The sequence below is a fragment of the Nanorana parkeri genome, unplaced genomic scaffold (assembly GCF_000935625.1).
Source record: "Nanorana parkeri isolate BGI_ZX_2015 unplaced genomic scaffold, ASM93562v1 scaffold454, whole genome shotgun sequence".
Taxonomy (NCBI): Eukaryota; Metazoa; Chordata; class Amphibia; order Anura; family Dicroglossidae; genus Nanorana; species Nanorana parkeri.
The window spans coordinates 110,900-137,991 of NW_017306722.1; the positions used below are offsets into that span (position 1 = coordinate 110,900).

At 38.7% G+C, this 27,092-nt stretch overlaps 1 protein-coding gene across 1 annotated transcript in view; it reads left to right on the forward strand.

Annotated features, from left to right (window-relative positions):
• MAGI2 (membrane associated guanylate kinase, WW and PDZ domain containing 2) overlaps window positions 1-27,092 on the forward strand; it is a gene marked incomplete at its 5' end in the record, with an annotated part of 203,533 nt that overhangs the window by 93,784 nt on the left and 82,657 nt on the right. The window contains one exon of the mRNA XM_018560419.1: window positions 3,460-4,101. Coding sequence (XP_018415921.1) covers window positions 3,460-4,101 — 642 coding nt within the window. The remainder of the gene's footprint in view (window positions 1-3,459; window positions 4,102-27,092) is intronic.

Genomic DNA, 27,092 nt, shown 5'->3' on the forward strand with positions numbered 1-27,092 from the left:
AAATCGCTCAGTGTGAATGGGGCCTAATTGTAATTGGCAGACGATATAAATAACTGTGGTGTAGTCATGATGTAGCTGCAAACCTGGCTGTAATCATAATTTCCCAGCAATTTTTCTTTTAGTGAATTGGCCCACTATTTTCAACATAGTGTATAGAAAATATTTCTGTACCACAAAAATGTTTATACAGATGGGGCTTGTGGGTGGGGCTTGTATATGGGCAGAGCACAGGAGGGCCCATAATCTCATATTGTCCGGGGGCCCCATGTGTTGTCAGTCCACCCCTGGTTATAGGAAATCTCAAATGGTAACACATCTAGCAAAAAGCACACAGTTGGTGTAGGACCATGTGCAATTAGCGCAAGTGTGGGTAGGGGAGCAACCTCTGTTTGATCAGACTAAAGTGTATACAATGGCTACTTTTTTCCAGAGCATTTTTAAGTAGGTGTTAATTTTTCATCTTTAAACTGTTTCATCAGAATCAAATATATCCCCACAACAAGGATTTTACATTACACTGATGTAATATATGACATTAATTCTGTTTGTAAAATGAGGGTAGCGCACAACTTTCTTCACACAAAAGTGCATTTTTAATCTTGTGTAAAGGTTTGCATATTAATTACAGAAATGTTCATAGGGACATAATGCACACATTTCATATACGTATGTCATATGGAAGGCCTTCACTCATTTATGCAGAATTTCCCAGACCTAGGCAGCTGCCAATTTCTTTTTTATAGCTGTTGAAAGAAAATCTGTCAAGAGTGCAAGGGGGGATTCAAGTTATCTTGCTCTGCCTTTCAGTGACACATGCTGTTAAACCAAGCACTGGCACATTGGAAAGTAGGAACCGTGGGGAGAAACAGCAATTGTTCCAATTCTGTCTTCATTTACACTTGGGAAGTTTTCAGCTGGCTCACTGCCAAGCATGATGATATTTCATTAGGGAAGCAAAAAAGAAGTAGAAGTTACATCTTGGTTATATTGAATTGCTTTCCACAATGTGGGCAAAAACAGTAATATAAGGTTATTAAGATATGTTGTTTTATGTTTGCTAAAGCTTTTGTTACATTCTATGTTGCCTTTTACACACGTATGGTACATAACACAAGCTTTCGATTCTGTTAACCAGACAGCAGATTAGATGCAAATTTGAAGTGAATCAGCGGTTCTTGTTAAGATCATGCAAAAATATTTGCATAGCCTTTTTAAGCTATGCCATCATAGACATTTTACAGTTCTGCAATCTCCTTGCACATCTCTTAATGGCTCTGTGGTTGTAAAGGTGTTAGCTGAGTTATGTGATTGAATGATATGTTTCATTCCTGCGTTTTTGTTTGTTTGTGTAGTCATAAATGCAAGTGGTTGCCTACCATAGTCTTAAATCCTATTTCCACTTTTGTAGTCAAATTTGAAAAAACCTCTCTTTATGTTTGTGTTCCCATTCACACAGCATAATGAAAAATATGTATTACCTTTTAGATGTTTTGTTGCAACAGGCAACATGGCTGATTCCAGTTTTTCTGAGCACCTTCCCAGTGATCTGTTCTTATAGAAAGACTTAGGACTGAAATTTGTGGATTGTTTTTTCCAATTAACTTCATTAACATGACTGTGAAAGTGGAAGTACACTTTAAGTTGGAACAGATGTGATATCTGACTGACTGCTCCGTCCGAACATCAGTGGTTTTCCGCGCGTATTCGTATGCGTGGAAACACGCAAAACATAACAAACAATACCTTTTAAATGTATGTTCACACTTGTGCAACGTCTGTGTGGTATGAAAATGCGGGTTGTGCAAAAACGTCCAAGTGCGTTATTCCAGGCAGATTCTGTGTGTTCCGGCTATAGTAATAGCCGCAAACATGTTATGTTAAAATTTACAAAATGTGCATGTTAAAATTTGTGCATGTTTGTGCTGCATGATATAGATCCAAACTCCGCTTGTGAATGGAGCCTAACTCTTTCTTGCAAATTCATATCCATAATGAATGAATGTAAATAAACCAGATTATTTATTTTGTTTGGTTGGTCTCTTATGTATTTTCTGTAGTGATGTAGTGTTACATACTGATTTAAATATACTGATTGATATAGTAATGTAATCCTGAAGTTTTCTGATCTGTGCAGTGCTTTCAGGAATATATACAAATTTGGTTCAGACACAATGGGGAAACATCCTGACTTTCTGATCTTGGGTAGTAGTATTTCAGAAGGGCTAATTGAACCAGAGACTAATCCATTCAGTATTATTTAGTGAGTTATTGATACATTTTATGTATTGAACTATTTCTCTTTGTTACTTTGAAAACACTACAGCACAATAATCTTCAACAGCTTGACTGTCTTCTACATCATTACTGCTTAACCTTTCTCCCTGTTCAAACCCTATTTAAAAGCGCCAGGCAGTTCTTGCACCCCTACCCAAGATGAAAGAACAATACCGTTTCTTATTGACATGTCTGCCAGTAAGTTGTGTTGTAATGGTGACAATATCATTGTAAGCTTATAACACAGAGAATATATTATGGTCTAACCAAGATTAAATGTGTAAAAACAGTGTACAACACTTCTAGCTTAATACTGACTCAAACCACACTTTAAAAAGCAGTGGTTCTTATAGCCCTTTTTTTTCATTTGTTTCCATTGCATCTGCTGTGTTAACTTCACTCCTAGTGTCCAACAAACACATATTTGTGCTCCCTAGCTGGTGCCTGCTATCACTTACCCAGTATAGCTAACCATAAAAGGTAGATTTAATTCCTTTAACTCCAAAAGAACCACATTTGTGCACAGCATCTGTTAACACATCTTGCACCGCCTTTGGGAATACTGGCCCTGGATCGTAGGCGTGCATACATTTTTTTTAAAGGGGTTAAGAATTTATATACTTTAAAATATAGTTGCATTTTAACACTTTTTTATGTCAGATTGGCAGATTCACAGTTAGGGTTCAAGACAAAGGTACACTGCCAAATTTGCAAAAATATGCAGATGAATTAATATTTAAATTTTTGGTGCAGCATCTGGTTTTATGTTTAGTAATAGCAGCTAGTAACATTTGCCAGACATTTTGCACATAAGTAATTGACAGGTGGTAACCCACTTGAGTTAAAGGTGCATGAGCAAAGGCTGAGTTTTGAACTCGGATGCATCTACTAACATCCTCATAAATAATTTATTATACAAGTTGTGTAGAATCATATCTATTAGATTTGCTTTTACAGTTACATAGGTTGTATATTTTAACGTTCAGTATAGTAAGGTTCAGTTAACATTTAAAAAAATTGCATGTATTTTATGACCTTTAGATTCCTCATATGTTTGAGATTTTACAGTGGTGATTTCCTTTTTTGTATACAGCAGCCTACCTACCTACCTAAAATATTTCAAGTCTTGTGTGTCAGTAGTGATTACAGTTATCTCACTATGTCAACCATTTTTTCTGTTTGTAGGTGATGTCATTGTCTATATTAATGAAGTTTGTGTTCTCGGGCACACGCATGCAGATGTGGTAAAACTTTTCCAGTCAGTTCCAATTGGTCAGAGCGTCAACTTGGTGCTATGTCGAGGATACCCCTTACCCTATGATCCTGAAGATTCTGCAAGCAGCTTGGTTCCTCCTTTGGCAGTAATAGAAAGGCCTCCAGTTGTGGTAAATGGACGAAATAACTATGAGACCTATTTGGAATACATTTCTAGGACGTCTCAATCTGTACCAGATGTAGCAGAACGACCAATGCCTTCTTTGCACTCCATCCCAGCAGATGGTCAGATTGAAAATACATTTCCTCCACCTCCACCTGCACATGATGATAATGTATCTATGGCTTCTTCTGGAGCCACACAAGCAGAACTCATGACCTTAACCATTGTGAAAGGGGCACAGGGCTTTGGCTTCACAATAGCAGACAGTCCAACAGGACAACGAGTGAAGCAAATTCTAGACGTTCAGGGATGCCCTGGTTTATTCGAAGGGGATCTTATAGTTGAGATAAACCAGCAGAATGTACAGAATCTGAACCATTTAGAAGTAGTAGAGTTGCTAAAAGAATGTCCTGTGGGAAGTGAAACTTCTTTGGTAATTCATAGAGGAGGTAAGTAAACATGTTCTATTTTGTCATTATGACCACATTTCTTTTATGTTTAAGAGTAATATTGTTCAGGGCTGTTTCTATGTATCTGTTGATTTTGCAGAACATGTTGAATAAATATCCTGTAAATATCACAACAAACTCTTACTTTACATTGGATATGTAAAGGGTGCTGAGAGCCAGTTCTTTTGTGACTGTAAAGCCACAGTGTGCATTCATCTTTTTAGCAACATTCATTATTTAGTCTTGAGAGGGCAAATTTGGCAAATCTAAACCTTTTCAGTGACTAGTTATTCTGACTCATTGTTGCTTTTTAATAATAATAAAAAAAAAGATATGTCATAAACAAGAAGATATGCCTATACAAGAAGTACAATTGTAGGTGTGAGATCTGAAGACTACGTTTAAAAATTTTATACTGTAGATTAATACTGGTTCGAAATTTTTTTAAAGTCTTTACATCACTGGACAATAATTAGTTACAAGTAATGTTTTATTTACTGAGGTAAACAGTTTTTTATTTACAGTAAACATTTATATACTTGATACAATTTACCTGATTTTCAAAATTGCATAAAACAAACCTCAGAGTTGTGAAGAATATGTAGGGGACCTGTGATCATTTGGATTGTAGACCTCATTCTTACAAGTAATGGTTTGGACAGAAAAATATATAGGGAGTTTTCATCTAAAAAGATACATCCACTTGAGAATTGTCTATATTTCAAATTAGAAGAGTTCCCAGACTTACTGTTTTGTATTGTTGGGATTTCTGTGTAGTCATGATCAATTTAATTTCTTGTGCTGCTTAAACTTTGTGTTTCTCCCTAATGCAATGTACCTTCACATCTGAAGGAATGCATATAATTAACCAAGGCAACTAAAACAACTACAGATCATACTGTTACTTAGGAAAGATGTTTGGGGAACACCCCTTGTATGCAACTGTATGGAATTATGTAATGTAATTGTTCAATTGATTATGAAATCAGAAAAGCCCTTTAACCACTTGCTGACCAGGGTGTTTACACCCCCTTCCTGTCCAGGCAATTTTTCAGTATTCAGTGCTGTGGTACTTTGACTGACATTTATTCCGTCATGCAACGCTGTACTGAAATGATTTGTATACCATTTGTTGGGGACAGATAGAGCTTTCTTTTGGTGGTATTTAATCACCAGTGGGGTTTTTATTTTTTACTATATAAGGAAAAAAGTACCAAACATTTTGAAACAAACTGTTTTCCCTACGTTATGTTATAAAACAATTATTATTAACCAAATTGTTGGCAAAATATAAAAGACGGGTTCACATCGGGTAAATAGACCCCAAACATGTCAAGCTTTAAAAATGCGTGCGCCTGCGAACTCGCAAAAACTACCATGCCCAAAATTGGCCATAGGCGACTCTTTAAAAGCTTTTACCGCTCATCAGTTTAGTGTTATCAGTGATTGATGGCCCTAAAATCATTGCTCTCACTGCGACGTTCGCGGCGACATGTAACATGTGCGGCGTAATGGATGCAATTGTCGTTTCCGCACATAGGCGCACTCAACGCATGTTTGCACGTGTATGTGGGGGGCGGGGGACTTAACATTTTTTTAAATTTTTTTATTACCTTTATATGTGACTTCATTTTTTTATATTTTTTTTAACTAATTCCTTTAAACCTTTTTTTTTCACTTGGCTTTATTGCTATCACATAGGGGACTAACAAGCCCACTTTTTGATAGCCAATTTTCAGTGTCAGGTCCTCTTTATGGAGACATCAGGGGTCTTTAAGACTCCTAATCTCACCTAGGGACCCCCCAGAGAAGCTGATGAAGCAAACACCTGCTTCACCAGCTTCTCTCCGGTTTCAGTACCGGTGAGTGACAGAGGAATGCAGAAGTGATGTAATACACATCACTTCCTGCATTCCAAAGAGGAGATCAAATGGAGCTCGTGTACTGAGCTCCATTTGATCTCCGGCCGCAGAGCTTCTGTGCTGGTCCCGGGCTCGCATCGGGCACAGCGGAGGTTGGGATCGCCAGCAGTACCGGTGAGTGGCAGAGGAATGCAGAAGTGATGTAATACACATCACTTCCTGCATTCCAAAGAGGAGATCAAATGGAGCTCGTGTACTGAGCTCCATTTGATCTCCGGCCGCAGAGCTTCTGTGCTGGTCCCGGGCTCGCATCGGGCACAGCGGAGGTTGGGATCGCCAGCAGCGGCTGCAACGGAGGGGGGGCCGCACACGCATATTACAAGCGATTGGGCGTCTCTACAGACGCCCGAGCGCTTGTATGTAAACAGCCATTGCTGGCTGTTTACATTCAAAGCTGATTTCCCGCTCGTGCTGGGACGTTTAAAAACGCCCACCGCATTCAAGAAGCCGCTGTCCGGCCATTTAATTACAACGGCCGGACAGCAGGTGGTTAAAGTTCATGTTAAGGCAAAAAAAAAATGACATCTCTGCAATACATACACATTAACCCTTGTTTTATCCCTTTAAATAATTTAAAATGTTTAAAGTACAGAAACTAACTCAATATAGTTGGTAGCTATTTAACTAGATACATTTGCAAATGTAATCCAGAAACCTGCCTGGTGGAATCAGAAATGTTACATGAATGCACTCTGGAAGAGGTAAGCCTTATTAGAGGAAAGGCAACACTTAAAATCTTATAGAAAGGAAAAAAGACAAAGAAAGATAGATGAGAAGGAGAAAAAAGAAAAGAGGAAGAAATTGAGAGAAACAATAGGCTCAGAGTTCCCATCGCTACTATAACGTTAAAAAGCTAGATCTTCATGATGAAGGGTTCAAGCCAACATAGTTTAATCAAGTGTCATACCATTCTAAACTGGTGCTTTTTATCTTGAAGGATGCTTTGAAGTTTTTCATGGATCCTAATCCAGGAAAGTTTAGCCTTGGCAAGGGAGAAGGGCACTGACATGGCTGCTAGGAATATGTAAGAAATCAATTATCCCTGGGCTTTTAGGGTACCGCAATCCAGTCTAGCAGTAGCATACACTTCGGATCTCTAGGAACCCAAATACCCGTAACCCTGAAGATCAAGGCAAAGCATTTATTCCAGAATGAGCGGAGTTTAGGACATAACCACTAAGTTTGACACATTGAACCCTGATCGCAAGAGACTGGACCAAGTACCATCAAGATAATACCTTGAAATTAGCTTCTATTAAGGTAGTATTGAGTAAACCTCAAAGTTATTTTATTACTATAATACCCTCTCCCATGCCAACATATAACTTAGAATGGGACTAAATGGGATAAAATAGCGTAGTTGATAGATATATTGCCCCTCTCTGGCCAGTGGATTGCGTGCACCAACATTTATTTGGAGTGGGTAGGGAATCATTATGTGTGTCTAGTTTTAAAGAACACGTGAAATTATATATCTGCTGAAAGTGGAAGAATTCCAAGGCAGGCAATTGTCATAGGAATATGAAAGTGACATAGGTTGCCGTCCCTTGAAAAATTGTACATCCCTTTTATCTAGACACCATTTAAAAGCTCGGGGGTTGGGTACCTGTGGGAAACATCGGATTGCTAAATAAAGGAGCTAAAGGAGCATAAGGAGAGGACAGATGAAAATTCTTATGTAATCTATTACACATGGTCAGTGACATGGACAGTGTTGGGGCAAGTTGCTTAGGGGGTATATATAAATATTAATGGTCCGTCTGATCTGGACCTTGCCTCCCCACCATAAATCCTACTTGATCTCAATGCATATGAGTATGCAAAACATGTATTTAGTCTGTTGGCTAAGATTTTGGTTAGAAGCTTAAGATCGTTATTGATTAGCGATATTGGTCTGTAATTTGCTACTTTGCTAGCATCTTTGTCTGGTTTAGGTACAACTGCCTTGGTCAGTTCAGAGTATAGTTTCACCCCATTATGTACGGCACTAAAGAATTATTCCAGATGAGGGATCAGAATGTCCCCAAATTTGTTACAGTAACAGGAAGGCAAGCCATCCGAGCCTGGAGCTGAGGCCAGAGAGACAGGAGCCTCAAGAAGAGACATATTTTTGAAGGATTATGAGGGAAGAGAAATGTTATCCAAGTATCTTTGAGTAGAGAGCCCAGAGGGCTTCACTGAATCTTTTTACAGAGGCATGTAATAGTTATAAAATTCTTGGAGAACAGCCTTAGGGTTATGAGGAACAGGGATTTTGGGAACAGCATAAGATCGGTGTTGTGGAGTGGATCGAGAGGATAACAAGGCTCTAATTTTGTACTAATGGGCAGACAACTTATTGTCAGACCTGCGTACACTCTTTTTGGCCCTAGTAGTTAAAAGTATGTTGAGTTCTAAGTGAGTGTTTTCGATTTTGTGTAGATCAGTAGTGGGTGAGCATTTATGTTCCTTAGTTGAGCGTTAAAGTTGATGTTCGAGCTTAGTGATGTTACTCATAGCCTGCTTTTTCATTGTAGAAGCAAGTTCAATAATATGATCTAATATTGTAGCCTTATGGGTGGTCTAGAAGGTGACTGCAGAGATTGAGGGGGATACACTCATTGAGAAATACATTTCCAGCTGATTCCAAATTTCTTTACAAATTGCAGAATCACTTAAGAGAGATTAATTTAAGCGCCATAAGAAAGGCCTAAGACGTGAGAATGATGTTACTACCAGAGCGTGATCAGACCATGCTGTTTCCCGACTTTTAGCCATTTCCACCAGGGGCAGGTCAGAAGAGGAAACAAAAATATGATCTATCTTGGAGTAGGTAGGATGAACATGCAAGAAATGAGAATAGTCCTTAGCAGAAGGGTTATTTCCCCTTCAGACATCTACCAGTGCATGATAATGTAGCAATTTAGCCTGTTTTGTACCTGCTTTTGTAGGGTGTTTCAATGTAGGTCATTGGGGGTAAGAACGGCCCACGGACAAACCAATAGCAATATTAGAATCTCCTGCATATATAACCGTCCCATCAACATATGGTCCCAACTGGAGAATTTAGGCCTTGCGCTTTTTGTGATGCAATACGTATAGAATTTGTGGAAAAACCATTATGGCCCCGTTCACACTGAGCGATTTATCGCGCGGTAATTCCCAGGATATCGCGGCTATTTACCGCGCGATATTGCTCTCCAATGCATGGCAATGGGTCTCTGTCCGTCGCTGTCGCGGGTCGTGCGTCGCTACAGCAGGACCCTTTTTGGAGCGGATTTTGCCGCGATTCTAGCCTGCTCAAAGCAAGCATTTGCGCGACAAACGCGCGATTTGCTAATCGCTCAGTGTGAATGGAGCCTAAGAGTCTAGAGTAAGAACTAAGAAGTAGCAAATCAAAACTCGCTGTAAATAGATAATAGCAACACAACTGACCCCCAAGTTCCAACATCAAGGAGGGCGGCAGCAAGAACCCGAAGCCCAAAAAGAGAGAAAGGGAGGAAAGGAGCAACAACAGAAACCAAATAAAACCACGAAAAACAACATAGTGAACAATGCAAAATAGAGAGAGTAGAGGACACGAACATTGCTCTCAACAATATCAAAGTATAGCTAAAAAGCCAAATACTATACTTGATGTAGGCAGTGGGGAAAAATCCCCAGTGGTTAAATCAAGCAGAGGCACATAGCCACCTACAGCGGCCAGTGCCCACCGTGAATTAACATTGCATAAAAAGCCATTTAAAATGAGTTATCTAGGAGATAACCATAGTAACATTACAAATAATTCTTCTAGCAGAAAGACATCTCAGTAAAATTAAAGGTATTGATGAATTAAGGCATTATTAATCTTTCCATAAACAAAGGCATTGGTCATGATCAATAGAAATACACCTGAAAGGGATACTCCTCATTCTATTAAACTAGGCAAAAAGAGGGAAGCCATATTAAAAGGAAGGTTATTCATCCTTTCAGCTCAAACGTTAGAGAGAATAAACAGCAAACAAAAAAGCATAATTTTTAATCTTGTCATCCAATGTCCAAAAGATGACAGGAAAATCACAGTCCTAAGTGGTTATAACCACAGGTATAACAACGAATATCCTATGAAGGCACAGAAACATCCAAAGGGCTATGAGATCTTGGGCATCTCCATGTAGGCAATAGAAGATAAAGAGGCTCAACCAGAGTAAAAACCGGAGATGTCATCTCTCTAAGTGTGAAGTCTATATATGATGCCTAATTGAGGAAGTAATTCTGCCCCAGTAGAAAAGTTGCTGAAAGAGTGTGTTTTATTATTGTACATGAAAAACAGGCAGAAAGGGAAGGCCTAGTGGTCTTTGTGAACAAGAACTTGTAGGAGAGGATTTAAAGCTCAACCTTTCTGAATAGTGGAGGGGAATCACCCGTGAATACTTGAATGGGGTGACACAGAATGGAAATATCCAGTTTCTCTCTAGCTTTCCACAGGATTGCTTCCTTGACGTAAAAAAATGTGGTTTAACGATGACGTCCCTGGCTGGACGATCGAAAATAGGAGACATTAGGGCATGGTGAACTCGATCAAGCTCCATTCTTTGTTCCAGTATAATAGTGATTAAATCTCTAGTAAAGGATTTCATTTTTGCCTCATGGTCTGTCACAGATTCCTGTAAACTGCAAATGTGGAAATTGTATCGTCGAGATCTGTTCTCATGATCATCAGTTTTAGATAAAGCATAATTCAGTTGTTGTAGAGTTTGTATGCATGAAGTATTGTGATTAGTGCATGATATAGAGCCATCCAACTTGTTTTTGAGTATCTATGCAGGAACGGAGGTTCCTGAGATCTGCTTTGATGTCTGATGTAATTTGTTAAGCGATTTTGTGCAAGCCCTTGTCTAATAGGTTAGAAAATCTGGATAAGTCTTAAGTGTGGTCTATGAGAGAGGGCATAGATGCGGGAGATCTGCTGCCCGGAAAAGCAGCACTCACCATAGCCATCGAGAGAGACTCTTCTCCAATTGTCCCTCTCCTCACCTCTTTTCCCCTCTATCAGCATCGTAGCACGTCAGAGCAGCTGCCACCATCTTGGCTCGTCTGCTTATTTGGTGCTGGCAGCTTTATTTCGGAGCCGAAATAGGGCAAGCTGGTAAGATGCTGCAGGACACACAATGTGCCAATGGCTCCCTAACTGCTGTTGGGATATCTGCTGTTGTGGTAAGAGTCTTTTAGGCAGCCGAGGTGCAGAGGTCAGCACTCAGTCGTCCATCATGCTGAGCCACACGCATACGCTCCCCTATTCTTTGTAGTTTTGTAATATATGTTCAAAAAGATTTTCAATTATATATTTAGCAAAGCAGAGGGAAGCAAATAAGAAAAGTTTAGCATTAGGGTTTACATACACATTAGGTGTTTTTTGAACCTTATTTTATCCTTAGAAATATTGTTTCATTAGTTTGACATAATTTACATTTAGGTTACAAATGTTCTTTTCTGTTATTTTAAATATTACAGGATTTCATGTAGAATTAAAAGATCAAAATAAAGCTGAACCTAATAAAATGTAATTTCCTACTAATTGTAACATTGTGTTTCTGACTAACCTGATAATCAGAGTAATTATGAAAATCTAGTCACTCAAGGAAACCTGATCTAACTGTTTCATCATGTAAAAGATAGTATGTGCTTGCAGATTCAAGACAGATCAGTGAATAAGTCAGTGAATAGGAGATGTAAAAGCCCATTTGAATTGTAAGTGGCCTTGATGAAACTATCATCATAAATTTGCAGCAAGACTATTACAGTTGAGAAGATGCTAAAATGAAATGTAAATGATACAAAATACTGTATATATTTTTAGGATAGAGTATTCAGGCTTTGTTTACCATGTGTTATTAAATTATCCATGGAAACCCCTACAAGTATGAGGGAGATTGAAAAGGGGCTCTGAAAAATTATTATGATACTAAATATAAAATATTAAAAAACAGAATTTTAGTATTATTCCAGAAGGTGGTGTTTTGTGTGGCATTGTCAAAGATGTTGCCAAGTAAATTTTGCTAAAGTAGAACATTTCCCTTTTGCAGAAAGTACATATATAAAATGACCATCAGTGATTGTTTTTCTTTCAGGCATGATTAGGAGCATTGAGCATTCTGGGATTTAAATAGCCTCTTGGCAATTAACCAAAACATTAAAATGTAAATTTAACATTTTCATGTCACGAGGAGCCATAAAATGTCTAAAGTAAATCATTTTCGTTAAGTAGGGACATTTTTGAAGAGTTTAGATCCCGTATAAAAAACCATATGGATCTGAAAACAGATTATTGACCTACACCTAGTTCTTTGCTACATTAACATGGTTAAATCAAAACTTCTATAGAGTTTTTTTCTTTTAAGAAATATTTGCTAAACAAAAGTTATTTAGAATTAAATTCACTTCTGTTACTAAATGTCCTGTAGAAAAGGGTAAAATAGATTGACAGTTCCTCAGTACAGATGGCAAATACGAAGTAAACACATTTCCGTGGAAATTAACCAAATTTTAAAAGACAGCCGAATATTCACTCTATTTGCCAGCTGTTGGAATAACTTTTAGTAATGTAATTCATTCTAAGGCAAGTTTGTTTCTATGAAAATTGATCTGAAAGACAAAAGATGATTTAAATTTGTTCACAAATCCATTGATACTTGGACATATGTTATACTAATAGGATGTTACCTATGTGTTCCTACTAAGGATAATTTAAAAAAACCTTTACTAAAATATATATTTTTTAATTGCAAAATGGCAACATGCCTAGTACATTTGAGTTGATACTACTTACTAGCCATGTAAAATAAAATTGAAGAAAATATTATAATTACAAATATTAATATGGATTTTTTGTTGTACTCTTATCAAGAGCATACCGTATTTTTATATTACCTTTTTAATAAGTGGAAACTTTAGGATGCCAAGAGATTGCTTGTTTGAATCAATCTATTTTACTTAAATCAGCCAAGTGATCTGTTGATCTGGAAACAGAGCAGGGAGTTATTTTATGTGTGCAGGCAATGCTTTTTTAAACTTTTAAAAAATGGGGCAAATATCCCTTTAGTCTTTCTGCCAGAGTATGTTGGTTTCTTTTGCATTCCGTAGTTTTGTTTTAATATAATTTCTCTGGTTTTCTTGAGGATAGTGAATTTTCCCTTAGCTTAGTTAAAGGAGATCTATGAGGTGAGCTTCTTTGTCACAGGTCGGCTCTAACTATGAGAATGAGTGGAAATCAGTCACAGGTCAGCTCCATCGATCGGGAAATGAGCAGATACATGCACAATCTGCTCACTTCTCGATCCTCTCCCTGCAGTGAGCGGTGACTGTGACTGCCTACAGGGATTCCCCTCTCCTCGCTCCGATCGTCCAGTGCTGAGTGGAGGAACTGACGGGGAGGGGGCGGGCACATCTGGCTCTGCCTCTAGATAGGCAGAGCCAGCTGTCTCTCAAGCAGCTGGGTGGATCTCGACAGTAATGTCGGAATCCGTCCCGGCTGCAGTGCTCACAGTATATCGCGGGCAATAGCCCGCAATATACTGAGCTTTGGGTCATGGGAGGAGGTTAGTATATGTCCTCCCATGACCCTGAAGAGAACTACGGGGAAAAACGCTTACCCCATAGTTCTCTTTATATGTGGTAAAAATCACTTTGAAAAGAATACCCAATCATGTGCAAGACAAAATATTAATTTAATTAAATGAAAGTCAGCAGAGCTTCACCTCATTCATGATGCTAACAGAAAATGTCCTTGCAAAGTAAGCAACCCTTTTGCCTTTAGTAAATCAATCTCAGTGCCTCTGTTGGGAATAATGAATAAGGGCTTGTTTTAAAGTGCTTTTTCTCCTTGTTCTGAATATGTGAATACTTTAGTGTGCTTGATGTGGACATAAGTTAACTTTAAGTTAGAGGTGCACATCCTTTGAAACAGGATCTCAGATAGGTTTCTACAATCACCTTTTGGTGGTTTGAAGGTTGATTCTAATTAGGGTGCATTTGGGAACAATTTTAAGTCCTTAGATAAACAGCACATAAATATTAGACCTGGCATAATTTCCTAACATGTGGATACCCTATATTACTAACCCTGGTTCTGGACTTCAGAGCAAAGCCTGTGCTCATCAATTTTTCACTGGTTACAAAACATAGAGGAAGCTTGCTTTCTCATTGAAATCATGAAATCTGAAGGTTGATCAGACTAATGGCTTATTTCAATTACATTGTTTGACTTTCCAAATGGTCCAATATACCTGAATATTGGGGTGGTATTTTTCAATCATTTTTACCTTTTTCAAAAAGCATTTTAGGAAGGAAGCAAATGGATATGTTGTAAAATTACCAGTCAGCTATGAGGTTTTAGCATTTGCAGGATATCAAACCGTTTTTTAGACAGGAACTTTTTCAGGTACAGTAAGCACCTGTGCCTTTACTGAATGAGCTGCAACACTGGCATGTCAATCCTCCTGCTAATAATTCCATCAAATTACTTATTTTAAAGAGCTATAAAATAGTATTTAATGGTGATGGTCCTGTTGCTTGTAAAAATGTACAATACAATACTATCAATACTATACACAACTGAAATGCAAGAATATTAGTAAATAGAACTTGATGTAAAAAAAATGTATACTCCTTATTTAAGCATTTACAATATCCATTGAGGATAAAAAGAAAATGCACAAAATATAAGCTGATTAAATTGTAAATTTCTAGGCTACCTAAGAACTTGATCATATTTATTTATTTATTTTTTTATTCTTTATTTACAAAAAGGCAGGAGAATAGCAACATACACTGTTACATGAAAGTGTAATAATGGCATAGCTCAACATAGAAATAAGCGTATGCAACTTAACATGTAAAAGTAGCGGCACGCACATATATTTAGCATTCCTCCAAGTGCCTTTCAAGAGCTGCCCCATTGAGAAAACCAGTTTCATGCAAACAGTCAAGTGGTAGAAAGTGTGATCATATTTGTGATGGAAAAATTACCTTTATTTTTGAAAGCTTCAATTGGTGCAGGACATTATTTTTAGGCTTTTTTGACCAGAGACATTTGCTGCCACGTCTTATAATAAGAATCATAATAAGCAGATTTATTAACATTATGAAACCGATACCAGAAGACTGAGTTGCAGAACAAGCAAACAGAATTCTTGTAACCTTTAATAAGGACCTTTGTCCAGACATACGCAGGCCTTTCTGATAAAGAAATTCTGCTAATGAGTCGTACCTCCATGGTTAGATATACAAATTCCAGTGCTGGAAAAAGTTTTTCCAAGAAAACAAAGCATAAAGCTTACTGTACCTCTTTCCTTTTAATCTTAAACCCCTGAGGACTCAGCTGGGCTGCCAGGGACACCCATGTAGTCCTCCGGACTGCAAGAGGAGTTGCCATCATGCTGCCCACGTCACTGTTGTGAATTGCTAGCAGCAGTCTGCAAGCTAATGTTGGCTGTTTAGCAATGTCCACAGCCTATCAATCAATTCTGCAAAAAAAGCAGATGCTAGTTATGAAAACACGCTTATAAATCTTCTCTTTGCAAACATAAAATTCTGCAAAAACAAGTTGTGCAGCACACTTTGCTATACTGTAAATTGCACCTTACCAGTCATTCTATAGTGTCTGCATTCCTTATCTTTTTCAGGCTAAGATAATTTTCAGCAAGTACAGATACTACATGTTCCTTACCTAAAATAAAGCTCCCTTGTCAATTTAATACTAAACTAAAAGCAAAAACAAACATTTTTCTTATGTAAATCACTAATGTCCACATCCACCATGGACTCAAGAACAACCATTACTCCCTCCATCAATACCTTGGAGGAGTGAGTGTAGCCACTGTAGGACAAGATGGGTTCTTTTGATAGGATGTCGGGATTAAAATAAAGAAAAACAAAGCATGCAGAAAGAAAACTAATACCGCCATCACCTTTTAAGGACTAATATACTAAATCTTTGTTTTTGGGTTTAGATACACATTAAGCTTGACAGCCACTGAATTCTGTATGGGATTTGGAAACATTATTTTTTTAGCATTTAACCCAATAAGAGCTGAATATATTTTAAAATGTATGTATGTTTAAGTTATAATCATAGATGTGTAGTTTAACCCAGATCCTCAATTGTCCTCTGTATTCCTCATTGTTAAGGTTTAAGATGAAAGCCAGCATTATTAAGATGTTTGATGGGTTATTATTTAGATACTTATACTCAGCTGAATATGTTTCAACTTCTAGCCATACTCTTCAGGAAACTAGTGAAAACAGACAACTGCTATAACACCCATAAGCCTTTTACTTCAGGGATGCAGTTTGATGACATCATTAAGCAATCTTACTGAAAAATACCATATGCAAGAGAGAAAAAAAATCTTACAGTTCTAATAGTCCTGAGGCAGTTATTCGATTAGGCTAACTCTTGGTATTCTGCCGGCAAATCATACAGGCTGGAAGCAAGCACGCTAGATCACCAAACAGGAGCACAACCAGGTCACTCTGTTTTAGCCAATCCACTCATCAACATTATGCCAGACAAATAAACAGGTCATATTAACAGCAGTAAAATACTTTGTAATAAATAGTAAAGAGAATTATGAGTTTGCCAGCCAGTAAAAGATTACAAAGCACTATGAGGGGAATATTAAAGCTTGATGGGATGGAAAACTGTAGGGTAGCAAAAGTGTTGAACTATATAATTTCCTAATGAAAATGCTGTTTAACAATTCCTTTAATGCTGGCAATGTGTCTAAAAGTCATAGGTCATATACAGTATACTGAATGGGGTATCAGAGTTTACTTTTTCTTATATTTTGCTTCAGCAGAGATAATATGACCAAGTGCAGTGAGACATGTGGCCAAAACTGAAACTTGGAACATAATTTTATTTTAGGAAAGAAAGTATGTACAGTATGTATATGTAATATAAGTTTCATATTTATTTGAAGGGGCACTGTTCTCAGAAACACGTAAAATGTGATTTTTGATTAAGTTTTAAACTGACATAGATTAAACTCTGGTGAGGTAACTACATCAACACTGCATTCTAAGCTCCTCATTACACCATCCAAATGATACCGGGAAAAGAAGCAATAGGATGCATTCACACATACAATAGATCAGATACTCTGTCAAATAAATCAGGCCGACAAGGAAGAAAGCATATGACTATGCGTATAGTGATTGCTTGAATCATTTTAAATGGACATAATTAGGTCACAACAGTTCTGCTTTAGGGAGCTAGCAGCATGGCTCACGGAAGGGTAGAGGAGGGTAAAAGAAAAGCTCATTCTTCATCTCGCATCCTCTGAAGCCAAAATCCCCCAGTCCAGACACAGGTAACAGGCAACAAATCGCACAAACAAATACACAAGCTGACGCCACTGAAAAATGACTGGCTTGCGAAAGATCCCTGCTTCTAACACTAGTCAGTATACTCTGCTCTTCAGCAGTATTGAGTGTATCACGTTATGTTGCTCATACGTCAATAAAGAGACGTATTTGACTTGCTATTGGAGTGCCAGTGTCTATATATTTTGTTTGATATTGACCACGTTTGCCAACCGTCAACAGCCGCAGCACCCACCCTTAGACATGTGCGATTCGTTTCGATCCGAATCGAAATTCGGACGAAATTTCTGAAATTCGAACATTCGGAAGTATCCGAACTACAGATATAACGAATGCAAACGAATCCGAATTTCCGATTCTGAAATTCGTTAGCGGTAGTCTGGACGAAATTACGTTTGTTGGACGAAATTTCGTTGCAGCAAAATGACATTAGAAAAACATTTTTTTTTTTCTTAGTCTGCAGAAGAGGAAAAAAAAACCGTGAGGTTCCCCCTTAATTCATACCAGACCCTTTAGGTCTGGTAGGAATGTTAGGAGGGACCCCCCAAGTTAAAACAAAAAAAGTGCGTGGGGTTCCCCCCAAAATCCCTACCAGGCCCTTTAGGTCTGGTAGGAATTTTAAGGGGGAACCCCAGTCCCAAAACATGGGGGGGGGGACGTGGGGTCCCCCCTAACATTCCTACCAGATCCTTGATCCGAGCACTGGCCCGGCAGGGCAGGAAAGGGCGGGACGATTGAGCGCCTTCCCCCTGCGCCTTACCAGGCCACGTGTGGGTGCACATGTCTACCGACCCTCATTATCTTTGGAACAGTGGTTTTCGAGTGTGATGGGTTTTTGGACTTTAGATCCCTGCTTCTGACACTTCTACTCAGTATACTATGCTCTTCAGCAGATTGACACAAGGCTTTTGAGGCTACACACACAGATTCCTCTAGAAGTTAAAAGGTTAGCTAAACCGGAAACTTTTACTAAAAGAGTAAGTACAAACATTTACTCACTGTTTCTTTTGGATTTGTACATACTGAAAGCAATAAAAAAAATTAGCTTGTTATTTTTATATTTGATATCTCCAAAGGCAGGCATATATACAAAAAAGTTATAAAAAGTTCTTAAAAAGTTACAAAGAAAGACATATATCAGCAAAGCAGCTATTAAAGTTAAAGTGAATAAAAACTACTAACAAAGTATTCCTCCTGTTTCCGGGGGTTGGATGAAACACAAGTGCCTCTGCCTCACTCACACATAAGATATTAGCAGGGTTGCCAGTCATCCAGGTGTCCATGATGTCCATCTCTGACCATCACTTTGTCTGTATATTACAGTCCCCACTCCAGCTCTATGGGCAAGTGTGGTGCACTGTAGAACTTACAGTACAGACAACCAGGATTTATGCTCCCAGGCTGTTATATGCAGTGTGGCTATTGCAGCCACATCCTCTGGCACTTTCACTCTAAACTCTGTGTCTTGAAATAGAGAAGAAAGATGTAAAAACTGAGCTTTTTCCTCTCCTTGGACTGACAAGAGTTGTCCTCACTCCTGCACAGTGTGAAGAATCATTCTGGTCTCTCCTCTTTCTCTTTCCCAACTTCTCTGGCTGTAGCTGCATAGTAGGCGAGACTGCAGAGAAGCATGGACTGTATGAGGTGAGCTGTTAAGCAGCAGAGACCCTGCAAAAATTAATTAAGCTTAAGGGCATGTTCACACCACTGCACATTATGTGCATTGGGGTACTGCAGTGCCATTCATTCTGAATGATAACCCAATGCACCACCACAGTGCACCCGTGTTGCAACATATGGTAATGCACTGCCATTTATTGGGGATTACTGTGATACAAAGAAATGCAGCAGGTGAAAGTTTAGGTCTGTTGTGCTCCATAAGGCAGCCAAATTAAATGAACTGGCGGCTTCAATGCAATGCATATTAAGGTGTGGCAAAATGCAATGGACTTGACTAGTGTGAATATGCCCTTGGTGTTATGCTGCCAAATTGTATGTGTCTTTTTCCTCCTTCTAATTCATTATTATGTTCAGTGTTTTCTTTGTGATTAACCTAAAATCATGAACTTGCTTTGTGAAACAATTTCATTTTATTTACTAGTACAAGCTAATAAAAAGATCCAAGTTTTTACATTTACACATTCGCAAATCATAAGTAGTAGATTATCTGTTGTGTAAAACTACTACATATATAAAATAGAACTCTGGGCAAATTATACAAATTACATATATGCTGAAGTCTGTTATTAGCAATACTACCGCAGTTTTGTTTTCTGAATCCCTTCTGTAACATAGTTTTATTACCTGCTGATCCTGCCCTGGGCCCACCTTAAAGAAGCCATTAGAACAGCAGTGTAGTCAAACTTCTTCACTGGGTTCTGAACTAGCCTGAGTAAAGGCATGCTTTCCCATTGACTTGCTGGAGTGCTGTAGGCATCACAAGCTGCCTGCCTCATGAGATGGGAGAGATTGGCAAACTTAGTTTGGAAAGGCAGGCTTTGAGTTAGGCCAAACTTTAAACCCTCATAACTGTGCAAAGTTATGCAGTATGAATTGGAAAGTATGATTAGTGTCCTCAGCTGGAATCTCTCTATATTTAAAGACCAAACATTAGGGCCCTTTCACACGGGCTGATATCACAGCAGTACGGAGCTGATGTGACATCGCAAGATAGAGGAAAAAAAACGCATTCCCCATGTCTGTCTATGGGGAATGGGATGTAAATGGACATGTGTCTGTTTACATCAGACTACCCCCAATCCACCACGATGAGGTCTGGCGAAACGGATCTCTGATCCATTTGTTTTCCCGGACCTGGTCAGAGTTGGGGGTAATCGGGTATAAATGGATGCCTGTCCATTTACACGCGGCTGCCCGTACACTAACATTGAGCATCGCTCATGCGCAAGAGGCCTAATGCTTTATGCGTAGCAAAATCGATAACTGTGCAATGCAAGGTAGTCTTGATGGGTGACTTCAATTACCCAGACATCAATTGGGCCAATGGAACTTCGGATCAGAGTTGTGAGTTACATTTACCAGAATTCCCTTCAATCTCAATATACACAATTTTGCCTCTGGAACCAAGTGTAAATTGAAGTCCTTAGTCTACTAGAGGGTCATGCTTTGCACAGCGTATGTACAGAACCTCCCTCAGAAATTCAATGTCCTGTCATTTATTTCACTCACTGTTTTTTTTTTTTTGTACATCTACTCAGATTTTAAAGTAACATTTCAAGCATCCCCATCTCTGTCCTGAAATTTACTGTGAGCCTTTTCTTCTTTGTTAATAGATGTGACATACAGTATATCTTCTGATGTGCAGGGAGTGCAAAGTTGCTCTGATTATAACACTAGAACTAAAAGCAAATAAACCCACAGGGGTTTATTTACCAAAGGCAATAGACTGTTCACTTTGCAAGGGAATGTTCCATTAGCTTAATAAATGAGGTAACACTCTGCTGACTTCTGTAATCCAATCATGTGCAAGCAAAAATTATTTTTTTTAATTTTTTACCCACATGTGATTGGGTATTCTTTGCAAAGAGAATTTTCCCCAGATTAACTAACCTAAGGGAAAATTCCCTTTCGCAAATTGCACATTCGCTCGCAAAGTGAACAGCCTATTTTCCTTTAGTAAATCAACCCGATAGAGTTGGAGGGGTTATATAGATGCCCGAGTATCAACAGTACCAAAGAGGTAAAAACCTGAAATGAAATTTGTTAAAATGCTTATGTACGGTATATAGCCTTGAGAGGATTTGATTTTTTTTTACCAAAAGTAAAGCTCACTTGGGGACTGATTTATAATTTGCCCAGCATAAAGATGAGCAAATAACGTTCACAGCGCATTACTGTCACTAGATGGAGCCAAAGTGCAAAAAAAATTGAAAAATCACCTATGTGCCAAAGGAGATAAATATTACACCACGCACCTTCCAAGTTCCAAGGCTTTATTAGAAATAAAACTACAAAGTAACACACATCATAACCACTAATGGAAGCAGAGTTCATCTAGATTTGTCATTTGTAACTGGCAAAATGCTATATTAGTTTGATGTTATAACATTATTTAAAAGGTAAAAAGCTGGATACAGGAGACTACTGACCAGTATGCCTGAAACCAGTTGTGTGTAAATCATTTCAGGAAACATTTTCAGGAATAACGTGTAACAACATATAATAGAGAACAATCTAATAACAGATAATCTGCATGAGTTTGTTAAAGAGGTTACATATAACATGGTAGGTTTTTATGAGGATGTACACTTGAATCTTTATGTTGGAAAAGCTACTGTGATATATTTGGATTTTGCTAAAGTATTTGATGATGTTCTGCATATTGCCCTGATTCAGAAGTTGAAGATGAAAGCTCCTGGGGGAAAGGGGGGGGGTGTTTTGTATATGGAAAAATAACTGGTTTAAAGGCAGATGACAAAAGGTACTGGTAAATGGAACCAAACCAGCAGGCATTGAGAGACTTAACTTGATAGGTATGAGTCTATGTACATGTAATTATGTAAATGTTGTTGCAGTCACCTGCTACAGAAGTCTTCCATTTGTTGGATATGTTATGTCAGCCAATATTTATGAAGATGAATGTGCGCTCTCTGGAAAGACGACACGATCTTTCTTCATTTCTTTACAGTAGCTTATGTGCTTGCTTTGTTTTTTCTTATTAGATCCAGTGTTAGGTGAAAAAAGTACATGGGTGCTTGTGTCTTATTATGGACCAGTTCAGGTTTGCCTGTAAAGGGTAAAAGTTTTAGTACAGTAAAGTACGAGAACAATGACTTAGAAAACTTCAGAGCCATCTCAGCATAATGATACCAGACCACTTTTCTATCAAATGTCAGGATTGATGCTATGCAAATGTGCATATTAGGTCTCTTATCCTACTGCCCTCTGGAGAAATGAATATATAGTTCCTGAGAAATCATGAGAAACTTTTGATGATGGATTTCTATTTAAATGCATACAGTTCTTCAGGGTATATTTAATGAGATTTGATGATTCAGTATTATGATTCAGTACGTCCCATCCTTTCCCACCTAATTAGGTCTTGCTAGAATAGTACTGTATGGTTAGCTGTGGCACTTTACACTACCATATGTCATCAGAAAAGAGACAAAATCTCTACAAATGTATGTGCAAATGATTGTTTAAATAAACTCTAAAACCATACATGGTCAGGTACTTGTGGGCATATTGAGGGGGATTTATCAAAACTGGAGCAGACAAAATCTAGAGCAGCTGTGCATGGCAACCAATCAGCTTCTCTCTTCAGTTTCTTCAGTTAAGATTTGAAAAAGACAGATAGAAGCTGATTGTTTGCCATGCATATCTGCTTAAGATTTTGCCTGCTCCAGTTTTGATAAATTCCCCTCATTGCATATAATGTAGCATTAAACTGTGTGCAGCTGTTTTCTTTGCTTTCCTTAAGATAGGAATCAATGACTGAAACTATATGAACATGATTACATAGGTTTCCCACGCAAGTGTCAAAATAACAGGCAGTAGGAAATATTCTATTGTACTCTATTTTCCTCCATTTCTGTGCACTTTTGAACACTGATAAGCAATGCTCTCAGCTCAGTTCAACTACAATTTTCTTTATCCCTTGAACATGTTAAACAGGATTCCCATTTTGAATGGGATTTCCCAGTCTGCATCAGACACTACTGTTTTGTAACAAAAGAAGCACCCTTCCCTCAGCTACCATGTTTAGTAGGATCAATTTCCGATATAACCTGCAGCTATGGCTTGAGCTCAAATGAGTTATTGCATCTGACAGACTTTGTTTCCACCTTAATCACCATCACATTTATTTTGCCTTTCCTGTGCCATCACAAGATTGTAGTTACTGCATTTTAAGCACTATGCATGAAATGTACACTAGCACAGATTAAAAATAGTATAGGCTCCACCCTTTGTTACAGTTGAGCCCTTTATTTATTTTCTCCTTTTTTTTTTACAAGCTTCTTTTCTCTGTAAAGGACTTCAGAAGTTTTTCTTGTCTCTAATCCCCCTTCCCTTCACACTTCATGCAACAGTCCCACACCTCCTTATGCATTTTTATTGTATAAAATGAAAGTAAAATCAGACCACACAGTTGGGTTCTCTTGACCTTGGAGAGTGAAAAAACCTGGTATAGAAGTTGAGAATTCGCCACTGAAATCCATGAGAAATACCATATAATAGTGAATATTTCATATCTCAAACATTCTCCATCATCCTTGGTAACGGGCCTTTTAAGTGAAATGTATACATACTAAGTAATGTTTAGCTGTAAGACTTTTTTGTTACCTCTCTTTAATTTTAATTTTCATTCTTACCAGATGGTCAGCAACCCCTAGTATGGGCATCATCCAAGGACAGCATCTAAAAGATGACACAGCCTTAATGTTTTTTGCTGTGTGCATACATGTCTCACATTGCTTAACCCCCTGCTGTCTGTGACAAGTTAGAATAAAATTCATCACAGTTTTGCTCAGATTAGTCACCCTACTGCTTCTTTCTTTGTGACCTGCTAGAACAGTACACTGAACAGAGGGATTATAAGAACGGAGGGGGGTGCCTAAGGAAACGTTTCCTGAAAACATACTGATTTCATACTGAAAACCTCGTTCTTCCAATTTGTTCCTCTCACAAAGACTTTATGTAGGCACAATCACCTAAATGGAGCTTAAAGGAACATTTTAATTCTAAATAAGATATAACATTTATGATATTTTGTAGTGTGAAGTCTGGCTCCAGCAAAAACTTTTCTTTTGTTTTGGACAAAGTGGGGAAGCAATAGAATCCCTGGCAGGTTTTTATTTTGGCATATGTCCCCATTGGGGAGATTTCACTTAACTTCCTTTTGGTAAAAGGAATAGTGGAAAATAAGACTTCCTTTTTAAATGTCTGGTTTTATGTATTTTGAATTAAAAATAGTGCTATTAATATTTTGTGTCTGCTTTATTTTCCTATATGAGGGAGTCCTATGGCTATACTGAATCAATTGGATAATGGATTCAGTATAGCCACAAGTACACCTCATGTTGGAAAAATGTGATGTTTAGTTCACTGAGTTTTTGTGTTTCTTCAAAGTGTTTCTGCTTTTCCTGGTATAAAGAATTTCTGATGTTCAATATCGACCCATATTCTTTCAACATACCTGAACACTTTGTTTTTTATTCCTCTAAAAGTAATTAGGGCTCCCTTCTCCAGTTTCTCCATGTACAGGTTATCTACAATGGGAGATACAATTGACCCCATTGTACAGCCATGTTTCTGTCTGTGAATAGGCCCTGTTGAAACACAGTTCCAACAAAGAACATACTTGGTCTGCCTTGAGTTAAGTTCAACTGCCAAGAGTCTTTTCTTGTTTCAGATGTATCCTTGCAGTTTCAATAGCCTACACTATTAGTATACCAATGAAAAAGGATGTGACAACATAGGACACCATTTTCTCTTCTGGCTCTAACTTCAATCCACATACCCTGTTGACAAATTCTTTGGAGTTCTGAATATGGTGTACAGTGTTGCCAACTAAGGGGGGTTTAATAGGCAGATACTTAGCAATTACATATGTGGCAGAGTTTATGCTACTGGCAATTGGTCTTAGAAGGGCACTTACCTTGTGTATCTTTAAGAGTCTACACAGACATGGTATAGCCTTCCCAAGATGGAGGCAATGGTACAAGATGCAATTAGTGATCTTGGTATACATTTTTAGAACAGGCAGAGGGCTTTTGAGCACAAGTGATCTGTGTGACTATAGAGCCAATTACTTGAACTAGCCTCTAAAGATGCTTTACCGACCTACTACAACTCTTTCTTTTACTGACTACTAGACCACATGTTTCAGAACGTGCTTGCTGTGGAGGTGGAAGGGTTCAGGAGGGCTTAAAATTTACACTGAGACCCTGTGATCTGAGATGCCTCAAAAGACTGGCTAAGCTAATGAGATACTGAGGACAGAGTGGTTAGCTGGAAAATGATTGTTAAAAGTTAACTCCATGCACTTATGCACTCTCTTCCTTGACAACTTATGTCCACAGCACTGGACCCTAGAAATGTACTGACTATGCTGACAGCTCTTCAGCCACATCTTTGATTTAGACATACCTTATGCTAGTATCAATGACAGTAGGGAGGTTGCTGGGGACCCCCCCATAAAAATTGTACTATGGGGTCCCATGATCTGTTATGCCCCTGCTTGGTGTGATTTTAGGATTACATTCTTTTAGGTGCAGTAAGTCCTGCTTTCTTAATTGGCCTATACTCATTTTAATATAACACCACTCCTCCAACTGTGTTCCATCCATGTTCATTCAAACTTATTGAGCAAAAAGTCTGCATTTTCCTGTGTCTTGGCTTTTCTTTAATCATGCACTGGCCCATTCACAGCAAATCCAGATCATTTCCAGACAAGACTGTTTCCGGACCCAAAATGCATCCTAATGAAAAATACTGCAGGTCTCATTTTGTCTGGTCTAGAATGCACTGGAAATGCGGGCAGGTTCACACCATTTTTCGGACCAGATCTGGTCTGGAAAAAGGTGTGAACTTACGGGCCCATTTACACCACATCCAGATCATCTCCAGACCAGACCAGATTGTTTCCGGACACAAAATGCATCCTAATGTATCCCTATGCTATTTCTGGCCTCTGTTCATGCCAGCGCAGTCCGTTACAGACCAGACCAGAAAAATACTGCATGTCTCATTTTGTCTGGACTGGAATGCATAGAAACGCGTCAAAAATGCATGGAACGCACTGGAATGCACCTGACGGCCCATTTTAAGCTAAAGAAAAAGCAACAAAAACCCAGCTCCGGAACGCAGCAAAATCGCGGAAAAAACGCAATGCACTGCATTCCAGATCTGGTCCGGGAAATGGTGTGAACCCAGCCTAAAGGAAGGAATGAGGCAATTGCCAGGTAAGCTTTCTCACAGCTCAGTTAATTAGCAAATATGTTCCACTGTTTGTACTTTCAATGATTACGGTAGGACAGCACTCTGCAGTGTTGTTCTAAGGGCAGGTTTACACCATTTTCCAGACCAGATCTGGTCCGGAAAATGGTGTAAACCTGCCCGAAGCTGCAATGCATTCCGGACCAGGCAAAATGAGACATGCAGTATTTTTCTGGTCTGGTACGGACTGTGTTGGTGTGAACAGAGGCCAGAAATAGCACAGGGATACATTAGGATGCATTTTGGGTCTGGAGATGATCTGGATGGGGTGTGAATAGGCCCTTAAGGAGAGTGCATGAGTGACAGAGTGATAGGGAGCTCAAGTGAGAGAGCGTGGCAGCTACAAAGTCACTCACAGACCAAACATTCATGTTTTGTAATGTGTGACTATAAAACTAAAATTTTTTTGCGGGGGGGTTCATCATACCTTAAAGGGTTAGGGTTTCAGTCGAATATTCGTTTAAAGTCGTTTATCGAACTTTACACAGCCCTGCAGCTTCCACATACATGTATCAGGCTATAACTAGGCATGAACCGATATATCGGCCGCCGAAACATATCGGCTGAAAATTGCACTTTTGACATAATGCCGAAAGTGCAATTTTCCTGCCAATACATCGGCGCATCCCTGCTTTCTTTCCTCCCCGCGGGGCGCTGCTTTGTGTCCTAGCGGGGAGGAGAGAAAGTGTGACACACCGCTAAGCATCCTATCAGAGATTGGCAGAGCGGTGTGGGGGCGGAGACAGGCCACGCTGTCACAGG